This window comes from Zerene cesonia, chromosome 17 (genome assembly GCF_012273895.1).
Source record: "Zerene cesonia ecotype Mississippi chromosome 17, Zerene_cesonia_1.1, whole genome shotgun sequence".
Lineage (NCBI taxonomy): Eukaryota > Metazoa > Arthropoda > Insecta > Lepidoptera > Pieridae > Zerene > Zerene cesonia.
The window spans coordinates 3,397,782-3,412,284 of NC_052118.1; the positions used below are offsets into that span (position 1 = coordinate 3,397,782).

The 14,503-nt window shown below is 33.0% G+C and overlaps 1 protein-coding gene across 5 annotated transcripts in view; it reads left to right on the forward strand.

The window, feature by feature from the left end:
* LOC119833600 overlaps window positions 1-13,046 on the forward strand; it is an 80,479-nt gene extending 67,433 nt beyond the window's left edge. For 4 of the 5 annotated variants that reach the window (XM_038357674.1, XM_038357675.1, XM_038357676.1 and 1 more), the window contains 5 exons: window positions 7,620-7,771; window positions 8,902-9,021; window positions 9,209-10,295; window positions 10,461-11,052; window positions 11,449-13,046. In XM_038357674.1, the coding sequence (XP_038213602.1) occupies window positions 7,717-7,771; window positions 8,902-9,021; window positions 9,209-10,295; window positions 10,461-11,052; window positions 11,449-12,621 (3,027 nt within the window). In that variant the 5' untranslated portion in view covers window positions 7,620-7,716 and the 3' untranslated portion in view covers window positions 12,622-13,046. The remainder of the gene's footprint in view (window positions 1-7,619; window positions 7,772-8,901; window positions 9,022-9,208; window positions 10,296-10,460; window positions 11,053-11,448) is intronic. The other variant, XM_038357678.1, reaches the window with a different exon arrangement.
* The last annotated feature ends 1,457 nt before the right edge of the window (window positions 13,047-14,503 follow it).

Below are 14,503 nucleotides of genomic sequence, written 5' to 3' on the forward strand. Positions count from 1 at the left end.
GTATTCCAGTTGTCCAGTTGTATCTACGTATCAAATTTAATTGCAATCGGTTCAGTAATTTTTGCGTAAAAAAGTAACAAACATACACACATCCTTACAAACTTTCGCATTTATAATATTAGTAGGATAGGATAGTAGGATTATAATATTTGTAGCATTATATGACGACTTATTATATTTCATTCCACAACGAAAAAGGTACATAAATCATTCGGCCGTTCTTTATGCGCTGCACAATAATTTAATAAATAACATTGCTACTGTAAAATCAATAAATGTTTTACAATAGATATCCACTAAATTGAGGTAAAGATTTAAGAGTGACAGTTCGATAAAAAAATATCCTAATCTCATAAGCCTTTGACCGTAACCCACGCAAATTAATGGCTTGTCCACTTTCTCCTTTGTTTGTTTTGCTTCAATACCCAGCGATATACGATATTTTTTATAAGATTCGAAGTGAACGAGGTCATCTAATGGCAGGCGTTATTGATGCTGAAAATAAATAAGAGATTGTAGAAAGGGGAAATGATGAAGTAAAGGAATTAGGCCTCGGTAGACTGCTCGCCGGGTGAGACGCAATACAATTAGGTTCTTAGATCCTGACTACTCTTTTGTGATTCTTTCTTATATTTCAAGGATTCTTAAAGAAAAAGCATTTTTACACGTGATACAATTATTTCGTCTCGATGCCTATTATTATTTCATATAATTATTGTTTCGTATGGACTTGAAAAGTATCTGTTCATAATTATCTGAATACACAAATAATTTCGGTTTAAAGGTTTAAGTAAGTAAAAATCTGGTGAATATTGTGGCTATATTTCATTCTCATACCATACTCGTAAAAGTTGTTGATGAGTTTTGGATTTTGACAGCCCCATCGTCAGTGGCAATTTTGTTGTCCACACATATCAAAGAAAGACAATTTTCTGCGCTCTAGTTGTTATTCCGGCGGTATAGAACAGGATGAATATTACATGTACAAAAATACGATAACGCTATCAACAATTGCCACTGCAAAAGATGTCAGGACAAAAATATGTTTGCGCTTTGTAAGACTGTTATCTAAGCTGATATATTGGATGTGTTGGTCGAGAACCCGCACCGCACTCTGTCGCCATAATAAATTTTGTGACAAACAATATTCCCTTGCCTTTGTCTGACATCCGAGAATCGATCGGATACAACAATACCGATGTTGAGCTACTTGTATCTTCTTTTCAACAAATAGTCCTAATGCTGACGACATTTGCTTTAATAAGCACTTCGAGAAGTTGAAGTACTACAACTTATCTCAGTATTTATTAAGGAAGATTTGATAAATAATACACTTGCGTTTCAGAATTTCTGTTTGATATCAGACAGATTAACAGAAAAATTCAAGCGGAGTTAAAAATGACATATACGTAGTTTCACGTCCTATACATAGAAGCATTATTATAATGCTGAAAAATAATTATGTAATCAAATCTTACGGACACAAATAGAACATCAAACGATAACAACCCGAAAATCCTGTAATAGTGTAATAATAAGCGAAATTCAGAATATTTCTATCAAAATATTGCGGGTAGAGCTGGTTTTACTGGTACAAATTGTAACCCTAAATATACTGCATTATTACGAAAGTAAATCTCAAACTATCTCAAATTAAAATCTTTCGTGCCAATACAAGTAGAAAGCTTTCGAAGCGTCATGGAGAAAATTTTGGGTACAAAATTATACAAATACTAGCAGTCCGCCCTCGCTTTGCTTCGTACAAGAGGAATAAGAATATTTTTAAAAACATGGCTTAAAATGGTTTCAAAACGAAAATAAATAATAATAAACGTGTAAGTGTGTGTTGTTAATTACAAAAGTGACATACTATAAAACTGTAATTAATCTAAAACGAATTAAATTCAATTCTATATCGCAATTACGAGTATGTTTTAAATATAAATTCATATCAATATAAGCGGCGATTGCTAATGAAGTTCAAAACATACCAAAGAAACGGATTTAACAATTCACATCCATATATAAATAGCGAAAGTGAATTGCGTATGATGTGCGCAATTAATCCATTCAAATCAAAATTCAAATATTTAACGTAGGCGTGAATGAGAATCGCATTTACCAAGGCTTGTTATCGTAGGTAAGCTCATTTGGCGCGCCCTTCGTGCTTCGCCCCACTGACTCATAGCGATGCTGATCAAAGCTTATAACTTATAACCTTACTTAGCTGTGTACATGAAATCTATTTCCATTGTTACATTACATATTTTCAACCGACTTCAAAAAAGGTCTCACTCATAACTTTTCACTGGTTGATTCAGTTTTTATTATACTTTTTTATTTGAAAGGCACCAGGCCTCACATGTGGTCTCATTTAAATGCAGTTTAGTTCTGACTGTCTGACTTTAGTTTTTTGTTAGAATAATTATACAAATACATATCTTATCGTGTATTAAAATATAATACAGTATAAAAATACATAAGGTGCATACACTGCAAATGCTAAATTATAAGCCATTAAAATACGTCCAATATAAATATGACGCTCTTATTGATATCTTTATACTCAGATGTTATTTTACTTATTTTAATATTCATTCTTTCGTCTTACATATTTTTAGATCTAATTCTACGCGAATAACTCAATATTCCGTGTCCTGATTAAAATAGGTCACATACAGCATATGAAATTACACAAACATTTTTGCTTTACTATGTTATGAATATTTAGTATTGTGTGGGCGGAACATTTCAAGATTACGTAAGTAAGCATCTCCAGCAAATTCGTCGAAGTACCTGAGGGTTTGTGAAGCAAGCTCATACCTACTTAAACAATCTTTGAAAGGGATTATGTCTTCATCAACTAACTTCCACTATCTGATCCGTTAACATTGACGTCATTTCGTAAGCATTAATTTATAAAGCTTAACTTGCGGTTGTTGATGAAATTAAACAAAGTTTACGTTAACTTATTTATCATTTCTTGTTCGCAACTTGTATCGGAGGTTGTTGGGATAAGTTGGATCACAATTGTTTAACTTTGTAGAAATTAATTTAGACACACCATATATGTGATGTGAAGAATAGACATGATAAAGTGTAGGTGAAATATGATGTCTGAATTAGCAATAACGTTTTTTATGTGCATTCAACTTTATTTATTATTGTGTAATTGGGCAATTTCCACAACTGGCACTAAGATTATTCTAGTAGATTCAGATCACGTCAAAGTAGTAAAATAATATAACTTTATCCTTCACGTCAACGTTTTGAATAAAATGCAAAACGTGCTTGGGCTGCAGCCAAGCCGTCTTTGCGCACCTTGGCGCTCTTAATCAGATGACATTTAACATATAGCACCCAAATATAAACCGTTAATAAACGAAAATATCAAATGATATACAAGCGCATATTTAAATCATCGTAAGCATTAAATAGTTATTGAACAATATCACCTGTTACTGTACATATTGATATGATAACTAATCGCTCGTCCCGGGTCCGCCCGGATATGAAGATTTCTATTTTCTCCCAAAAGAGCATTTAATCGGGATAAAAAGTTTCCTATCACCCAAGTTAGCTCATACCCTGTATGTATACCAAATTTCATGAAAATGCGTTGAGTAGATTCAGCTTGATTGACGGATTAACAACAAAAGAAACTTTAACATTTATAATATTAGTGTGATAGTGTGATTAATAATAAATAACCTTAAGATTTCTAATGTAAAAACCTATATTATACTTTCTACTTAACGTGATAAGTTTGTTTTTATCTTTAATGTATTGCACATTTCGATAACAAGAAAGATAGAATACAGTGCAAAAATAATAGACTGAGCAGTTGCGATCAAAAATAAAATATATTTACATAGAGTGGGTATCTTTGGAGCCCCAAAACTTAGAATATAAATTTGACCACTAGCCGGTGTTGTTTGTCCAACAATAGGCAGGGTTGCCAACATAAATTATCGGACAACAGTCGTCTCGAATTTACACAAAACGATCGGCAAATATTTACTTCGAACTAACATATAACATAAAACTTTTAGCGCGCTGTCTTTTATTACCCTTTGATGCTTCTTTTATTATTATGTACATATTTATACCTATGTATACCTACCCTATTTTGTTTACATGTAAAATATAGCTTGTACAGAATAACAAGGCAGTTAAACATAAGTTTGTTCCAAATTCTGAAAGAAATATATCTATGAACCATCTATCTATCTAGAATATGATTCTTCAATATACGGTAAGGCCGTGGATTAGGATCTTATGAAGCGCTTCATGAAAGCTTACTCTTAAGCCATTGAAATCGATGTCATAAGATATTCTTGAACGTTTATTTTGCATCGCTGATACTTAAAAATAAAATATTTAGTTTTTATTTATAGATTGATGTAACATTGTTATCACCTTATATTAAATCGTTTCTTAGCTTTGTTAAAATTTAATCGAATTGCCGAATAATTGTCTATATTTACTGGAAACTACTCAATTTATTTTAATATGAGTTTTCGTAGTAAATATGATTAATGTATAATAATAAGTTTTAGATACTTCTTAACCTAAAGAGCTTACGGAGCCTTATGATATTTATAAAGATTTTATGTTTTATAAGGTTAACGAATTGGAACTCGAACTTAGAACTGTTCAATTAAACTATTTTTAAATGATTTTTATTTTACTTTATCTGTATATCTATTTCACCTGTATTATCCCGGTTTCCTGTTCATTCACAATGATTATAAGACTCATATTTCTCTAAATTTTTTTCAAATCATACATTACAAGCACAATAGCTCACCGCACGGTGATATTCTCTATGGAAAGTTTCGCATAAAGGCACGCCTCATTATATTTTGTTTATATCCTAGAGGATAAACCTTGCATCACCTATCTGGTCAGAATATGTATGTACACATCTATGAAAATGTACTAACTGCAAACAAATAAATTCTAATGTATTTTCATGAAAATGTATTGGTATGAACTGTAATAATTGACGAATATAATTTTAATCGATTAGTATAATAACACGTAATAGGCATAAATGGATATTAGAACCTATCAATTCGTTAAATAATGTTAAATGCAGTATTCAATTTTGAACAAGTAATTAAATTTCTAAATGTAGTTAGGTATTTTTAAGATAAACGTTCTATCTATAAACAATATTTGAAATAATAAGTTATTTGGCACAGTGAGTACTTTATTTTGTAGCTTTTGTAGGATTTCGATACATTCAACTGTATAACTATCGCTCGCCTTTGTAATTTTAATTTCAATTTTTAAATTATATTTTAATTACATAATATAGAAAAAACATTGCACTATGATAATTATTCAATATGAATTTATATTGAATGATATAACTATCATCCTAGTCATTTTAAATATTTTTGAACGGTCATGACTAATATGTTAGCAAAAAGGGAAACGTTACATTTTCGAGCTATTTTTGCTATCCGTACCATAAAGTCGCGCCGTCATCTAGTGCATGAATAGTTCGAGACAGGAGGAGCCACAAACATCACCGCTCATCTTGCGTGTAAACACTCATCCACCCTCCCTCAGCAGACCTTTGATGCCGTCCTGACGCCATACATATTTCGAGTGGGTTCTCTTTGCGCTTTTAAAGTACTTTTTAATATTAAATCTCGCCTCTAAATTGTAGTTTTTGTGTGACATCGCGAGGCACTAGTACTTAGTATTTTTTTTTTATTCTAACAGTACCAAAAAAATACTACATCAACGTTTTGGAATCGGGTTAATCTAACATTCCTTACGAACATTTCAAACACTTTTACGAATGTCTATATCTCAAGAAACATTTATTTGAATCAATATAATTTATGGTAATATGATAGAAACCCAAAATGTTCCTGAGCATTTGCCCCTATTGCTATATTCAGATCAAACGGGTGCTTACCATTGGAACTCAGTAAGCATTCAAATGCCTTCAACGCCGTCGACTACGCTGGACCGACTGTACTGAGCACAATAGATGCCAATTTACACAGGAATTCAGTTCAGATGCCTCCATCATCCATGCTGACACTGTAAGCATACTGGCATATTTCGAAACTGGTCATCCAATTATCTAAAACGTGTGTTTATAAGGGAGAAATGTTATTAGAGAGTTGAATATTATGCTAAAATAAGCTGTATGCTTGAATAAAGTATTAATTGTAAACATATTTAATTTTTCTAAACGTTTAAACAACCCAAAAGAAATAAAAATAATATGGATATGAAAATAATATGGAGAGTAAAATTATCATTTATTTATATTATGTCATATTAGCTATAACCCACGGGGGCGGCGTCTGTAACCTATGTGGTAATCCAGACTATAATCTATCTCTGTATCAAATTTCATATAGATACGATAAGTTATTTCAGCATAACAGAGTTACAAACATCCATACATCCATCCTTCCATTCGTATGATTTGAACTAACACAATAATACACAATTAGGTATCTTGCTAATCAGTCCATTCATTTAAACTCTACACTAACAATATTCACTTTCATATTATAAGACGAAATTCCCGAAATCGCTTAAAATATTCCAAACAGCTCGATCATGTCTCAGCGGAATTTAATTATCTCGGAATACGAGTATCGCTATCGATCCTATTTAAGACATTTCGTACTGCACTGCGAATTCCAGAGCTAACCTATCTGACCTTACATCCTTCAGTCGTGCCTTCAAATGCCGCAACCCCACAATGGATGCCAATCGTGAATTACCAAGTGTAATCGTTCGCCGATCGTCAGTAATAAGAATTAACTGCTAATAAATTCATATTCGCACATTAATTAATGAGATTAGCTTTGTTAATTTTGCTAAAAAAGAATTTATTCATTAAAAAGGATTTCTCATTAAAAGTAAATGTTTACAAATCGAATAACATTAATACAAATCCTCCATTGAAAACGTCTACTTTCTTCTTTTTTTATCTTTTGGCTTTTATTATACCTAATGGACGAGACCTAGAGGAAAACTTATAAATGCCACTAAGAATTACTCGTTATAAAATCCATCTCCAATATTCACAAGACTTATACACCAGACTCACCTTACACACACCTTATATATTAGGTATTTTATTTGAAAAAAGCAAATGTAACAAAATGACACCTCAAACCTCAAAATACACCAATTGTTGCGTAAATAAGTGTAGCAAACAAACATGTTTATGCTAAAAGCTATATTGGTTTTGTGCAATGAATTGGTATACCAATGAAATGAGAGGGCGAGTTCGCTCCACGAACCGATTTGCATGTTGAGTGATTATTTTGTCCACCGATGCGTATATTGTACGGAATCATTTGTTTTATAACAATTTATTCGTTCAGTTTACCTTTAATCAGACCTACACCTTCCTTTAAATAATAGAACACTCTCCACGTGTTTTTCTCTTCGTTTATGTTATTAGCGGAGTAATGTTTATTTACCGTTTTAATTCTTCTTTTTCCTCTTCTTAATCCATGCACATATTAAGGGTACTTACGAATGTTTCTATAATGTTTATTGATATAATTAGGTGTAGGTGAAGACAACATCTATAATTATTCTCATTAATATTAAACTTTCTTTTGTTTCAGATTACTGCTTAGCGGATTGCACAATTTAACAAAATGAGATTACATCAAAACCTGAGCTGAACATTATTATTATTATAAGAAATCAAAGACTGCCAAAATGCGCATCATGGATCTACGGATATTCCTCATATTAGCTGTCTCCATCTCACTATGTACGTATTTAAATAACACTTTTTAAAAAAACATTCTACAAATATAGCTACAACGTAAAGAAAACCTATGATTTTATGACTTTACATTACATTATTTTTTGTTCGGTAAGGACATGGAAACGGATTACGAGTTAATTTGTTGTTGTTACTTTGAGAATAATATCTTACATTGAGAGTATTATTGTACAGTGCTTCAGGCATTATGATACTGCTATCAGCGCAATACAGTTACTTGTCCATGACTCGAAAACCAAAAGGTTGAACATTCATTAAAATCTGCAAACAATATCCATATACGATCTAACCTTAAATCAGGAGCCTTATTATGTTTTACAAAAGCTCAAATGTTTCACAATAAACCTACTGGTATCTTACGAAATTAAGAAATATACGGCAACACAAAAACACTAAAAATACACAATTTCGTTACAACGCAGCTGTTAAAACGTAAAATGTTCTTTTATGTAATTTATCAGTATAATACGCTTTGAAAAAGTGGAAGTGTAATTGGAAGTATAGATTACTGTAAGGCGGCCCGTATCCTTATCAAAGGTGGACTATCTCAGCTCACTTGCTGGCAAACTGTGCGGAAGTAACAAGAATATAGAGAAACGACTCTGAATTTTGTTACCTACTTTCCAATGCGAGAATGCAATATAAATTTGATTTTGGCACCGATGCACGATAAAGCAGCAATTTTATGATTTCATGCTGAACTTTCGAATTGAATGCTGCTTACATCTATTAGTACCCATCGGCATCAAGTTATATTACAGGATATTTGTATATAAGTATTCGAATTAGTAATTCTCATTCACAGACTGTATATTTTTGCAAAATATGGAGAAAAATCAAACATATTCTCTTATTATACAAATATTTCAGCCTAACGACATTACACATCATTAAATCAACGATACGCATGTCTTGAATGACTTTGTTTGTATCTATTCCCTTTTTTTAAGCCCCGCGATGGCACTAATACGGTCCATTAACCATTCAATGGTATTGAAGTAACACTTTCAATGACTTTTTATCGTTTCACTTTCTTTTAACGAATGTTCAAAGCGTCATTGAATTTTGTAAATCACTTTTGATATAAAATAGATGAATCATTTTTATAATTTCAGGCAGCGTCACAGCGAATCCAGCAAACTTTCTGACCCAAACTGTATACGGCTTTTTAGACTTTACGACGACGATAGGAAACACTGTTATGGTGTTTTCACCTCAATCAGCACCACCTCCAGGTATCCGAGTAAATAATAAATATAAAAAATAAAAATAAAAACAAAGAACAGACATTCGACCTACTGAAACCCTGGTCGAAGACCGCCTTTTGGGCTTTGTAGATTAATTAAGTATAAATATTTGTTTTTCAGTGAAAGTTGTAGCATTTTTTATCATATTTAATAAAATTATATTTTTAACTTTTAGAACCACCTAAAACTGAAAAGTCGGTCCAGGAAAATGTCATAGAAACCAAGCCCCCTCCAATAAGCAATATCAAACCAGAAACCATTAAGCCAAGCAAGATCAATGACAAGGATAAAACCAACAAAGCACCACCTCCAGTAGTAGCTTCCAGTGCAGTCTCTGTAATAAGTTCTTCTCCTAAGACGGAAAACAAACCCGCCAAAGCTATAATTAAGGAACAAAAACAAGTTATTACTAAAGTAGAAGTGTTTGCGGGCCCATCAAAAATAGTCGAAAATAATTCAGCAAAACAATCGTCCCCAAAAGCAAATAAACAAGCATCACAATCTAATAAAAAGCAAAAAAACCCATCTTCGAAAGTAACAAATATAGTGAGTAGTAAAGTGGAAGTTAAACAAAATACACCAGCATCAATCGTTAACTCCAAAGTTAATAAAGTTGTCGAAATACAATCTAGCCAAAGTGACGAGGAACCCGCAATCTTAGTGAGAAATAATAACATTGGAGAACCTGAGTACGACTATTTATCTAGACAGCCATCTGAATTCGTGGAGGAAACGTATAGAGTAATTAATCTACGCCCATCCAAGGCCCACGCTCAGAAACCGAAAAATCACAAAAACCGAGCTCATGCACCAACTCCACCGCCAGAGGACGAAGAGCACCCTCTTGGACTTGTGACTACACTTGGAGGAACAATTGTCAAAGATGGTCTAACAACAGTGCACGAAACTAGTGTCATAGGCACCTATATATCTGGAAAATATGCTCAAGTATTAAACAGTAATTCAAAAGTTTTACAATCGGGTCATAAGGGAAAAATTGCACCAAGTCCTACTCATAGAATTTTTAAAACTGCTGCACCAGCTATTTCAAAAAATCACAGACATAACTTGGAACCAACGCCTTCAATCTTAGGCGATGAAGAGATAAACACTAAAACTACAAGAAGGCAAACAAATAGCGGTAGCACTTCTTTTAAAAATAGGCATAGATCTCAAAATAATGACAATGACAGCATTGAACCAACTAACCAATCTAAAAAGTTCAAAAATAGAAATTCCTCGAATGGCCAGCGAACCCTAAGGTATAGTATCAATTAAACTGTAAATATTTGTCAATCCTTTTTTATATGTATGCACTTAGAGTGGCACAAACATTCGGTATGAACTTATATAAATTATGTTTTCTGCTTCCTAATAAAATCACTATCGCACTGTATGTTACACACAACTATTGTCTCTATTTTCAGTACACGCTTTGGCCGACCCACAAATACTCCTCAACTGGCAACCGTCTCTGTTTTCAGTGAGTCTTCGTCTCCGTCATTTTCTAACAGGAGGAAGAGCAATCGAAATTCTGGACACAAGACGACTGTAACACCTTCAAGCAATAATGATAGTCAGTCACGGCGTGGATTCAAACCACGTATCCAGCCAACAGCAGTCGAACAAGTGACTCCTTCTGCATCTACAAGTGTATATAAATTTAAACTAAACCGCGCACCTGGGTCAGGACGCTGGCAATATAAAACAAGTCCTAAACCCAAAGTAACAATACGAAAAATGAGTGGGGACGACGAACAACAGACGACTCCGAATACAAACCCTTTATTCGACGACTTCCAGTCGAATGATGTTACACCACAAGCTCGATCCGACAACGACCTTGAGCTGTCAGGATCGCAGACTGGTCCTGGCACCCTCTTGGATAATGATACAGAAGATAATTCCATTGAAAAGCCACCACCGGTGGAAACCTTAAAAGTTGAAATTTCAACACCGGCCAATTTCCAAGATGTCTACTACGAAATTGCAACTCTGAAATCTCCTTATACATTCCAGGTATACTTGTAGATATATATTATATAAAAATATAAATAACGATCTTTAACCTCTGTGGGATTTTTATTGAATAGAGCAGTTTGAGACCATCGTGATAGACTACAGAAGATAGCCTAGACAGTTTTTCTCACTACATTCCATGAAAATGAAAGGCATAATGCTATCCAATCCAAACTTCATTAGCTTATTTTGGGGTTAGGAAATAATTAGAGTTTTCTCAATTATTAGAATCTATAAGAAAATACTAAGCATATCGTTGCCCAATAAGACTTTTATGTTATTATTTATGCTTACCTATTTAGGGTTCAGATATTTATTTGATGTGCTTTTGTATCAGTTATTTCAGTACTTATTTGTATTATGATCAAATATAATATATATCTTTTTTATGTGCAGGTTGGACGGGTCAAGAATACTCGAATCATTACAGTTACAACAACTATAGAAAAGCGAATAGAACCAACGTCATCTTATAATCTGCAAAGTTCTCTCAACGAACCGTTGACAGAAAATATATTAGCAACAGCATCACCTTACGGAAAAGATCATTATCTCTTAGACTCCAGTATTGCTACATTGCCAGCTATAACACTGTCCTCTGATGTGGAAACGCCTCCTCTAGAAACCGTAACTGAGACGTTTAGTACAACTCAACACATGTTAAAAACACATATACTGCCAATAGTAAGAGACGTCAACGTAACAAGTAGCCTTACTTTCATTCAGACATATCAAGTGACCCGCCTAGTTACTGCAACAAAAACATTACCACCCATGGACTTCTTCCAATTCATCCCAAGTAAAACACTTAAAGAGTTCAACAGCCGCCTGGATGAAGCAGGATCTGAATTACATTTAGAATTAGACTTTGGTGATAGCAATGAAGATGAAGACGGAGTTCCAAGGCGTGTATTCCCTCCGGACTTAGATCTTGCAAATATTGGATCAGACTTTGATCTGACTGAAATAGATAAATACAGGGATAATCACTTGAGATTAAAGAAAGCTCATGGGCAAAATAAAAACAATCATGTAACAGAAGCACCCAACCCACCCACACCGGCTTTGACCCCCGAACAGGCTCAGCAACTAGCTTTATTGAGATTACTAAACCCGGCCGCTGCAGCTCAAATTCCTAACGTTGTGACTACATCAAAACCCATACTGAAATTTGAGACTATTTATGAATCTCACGTTATCCCTGTATTTGACGGTAAGAGCACGGTCCACAGTACCATTTCACGTCCAGTTGCTACAGTTACTAAGACTGAGTTCGAAGTGGGCACTAGCAGTCTCCCAGCACTTCCTCTCAATCCCTTATTCCCTCAACAACAATTTACAGTCACATCCACACCTGTGGTATTGAACACAGAAGTAACTGCAACGAATAGTCAAGTTCTGAAACTCACGTTCGGTGCAAAGACAGTTTATACTACATTGTTCTCTACGGCAGTCGTGCCTACTGTATTGACATCTTATGTTACATCTTCAGTACCAATTCAAGCTAGCGCTGCTGGTTTTCCTGGGTACTTCCCACCTCCATTCGCTCCTTTCCCATACGTGGGGTAAAAGTAATTAGTTAATGAATTAGGAAACAGTGCCTTAAATTAGTTATTGTGATAAATAAGTGTTTAAGTACATGACTCTTAAAACAATTATAAAGTGAAACGGTGTGAATAAAGATTAAAGTTTGCGTGTATTTTAGTTAAAAATCGAACAATAATTAATAGTGTGCTACAACCTACTGAGATTTTTAAATGAAATGTCCGTGCTTATAATCATCACATTGAACCTTTGGTACGAGCTATGTACATATATAAAGATACGCGTTTGCATAGTACCTTTGTAATTTTTTGTAAATATTTTATTTATACTTTTATATGTTTTGTATATAGAAATGTTTAATTAAGACTTATTCAATATTGCATATTTACTTTTGTAACTGTTTATACATGACCTAGGCCATTCGCATTAAATAAATATTTAAATACAAATTGAAGTTTGTTTTACTCTCTCACTGAATAACGTTATATAAAGGCAATATATAAATCGATGTAGGTAATTACAATTACCATTACCTACATCGATTTATATATTGCCTAGAGGATTTAGAATTAATTAAAAGGTAATTGTTTTACATGTAAAGAAATCTGCATATTAGGCTCACATGAATAATGTCAGGGAACGATCTATTTATAACAAAATCACACGAATTCCTAATGCTTTATTGAGATGCAATTTCCGATACTTACAAGTGATTTAAAAAAAGCGACCACTTTAACATCAAAATTATAATTATATTAATGAAATAAAATTTAAGACAACAATATTAAATTACAACCTTATCATATTTACCTTTTACTGCCTAATTTTACATTCTATGAATTATAATTGTTTTTAAAACATTCAGTCTTGTTATTCACAAGGTTTTGGTATCCCATACCTTTTAAACATGCTAGCTGCTTTGCCAACATGACATGAGTATTGGAGAATAATACTTAAAATGAAAGAAAAATGCATATTGACGACAAACATTTGTAATTAAGGTTAATTTTTTACATCTATACTAATAATATAATTATCAACGGCGTATCTACCGCCATATTAGCCGCATTAATTATACTTGAATAAGAAAAATATCTTAAAATTTTATTGACCATCTCGTAATTTGTATTTTGTAGCGAATACATAAACGTTATTAAAAAAAAAATCACGTCATCACATCATCTTACGCTTTAAATGACAAACATGATTAAAAATGTAATGTTTAAACAACACGACTAAGCAGTACTTTTAGAAGTTTTATTCAGAGTATACGTACAGAAATTATTTAACCCTGACGATCTTAATCAAGATATGAAGATACATTTATGAAATTATTGTATTATCACCGATCCTTAATAAGTGCAAAAAGTATGACTTAAATCTGGGTCATAATCAAGTGTAAAGGAGCCAATTAAATATATTTATTGGTTTGTGGTAATTAAATTGATATAAACATATCCTTTACTCTATCTCGAAGAATGAAATCTAAGTAAGCCAATTTTTTATTAATCCATTCAGTAACTTTTATGTGATGCTGAATTAAGATACATATAGAACTTTTTTTTAATTAAGATTATTTTTCACTCATCTTTAAATAAATATACATGCTAGTTCTCACTTAAATTATTCATTCTATTTAATGGACGTTTACAATTATTTACAGAGCCCCTTGTAAGGCACGATACGCCTCTGAAAAGTGGAAGTATTTCTTAGATTGTAGGGTGAAGGTAATAATCTCTGGACCAACTGAACAGATTTTGAAAATTCTTTCACCAATAGAAAGCCACATTATTTGTGACTTTCAAAGGCTATTCTTAATCATAATTAATGGAGTGGGAGTCGAGCACTGCTTCGGCACAAATTGGGTCAAGCTCGCACCGGGGAAGTTACCACACCCTCACAGAAA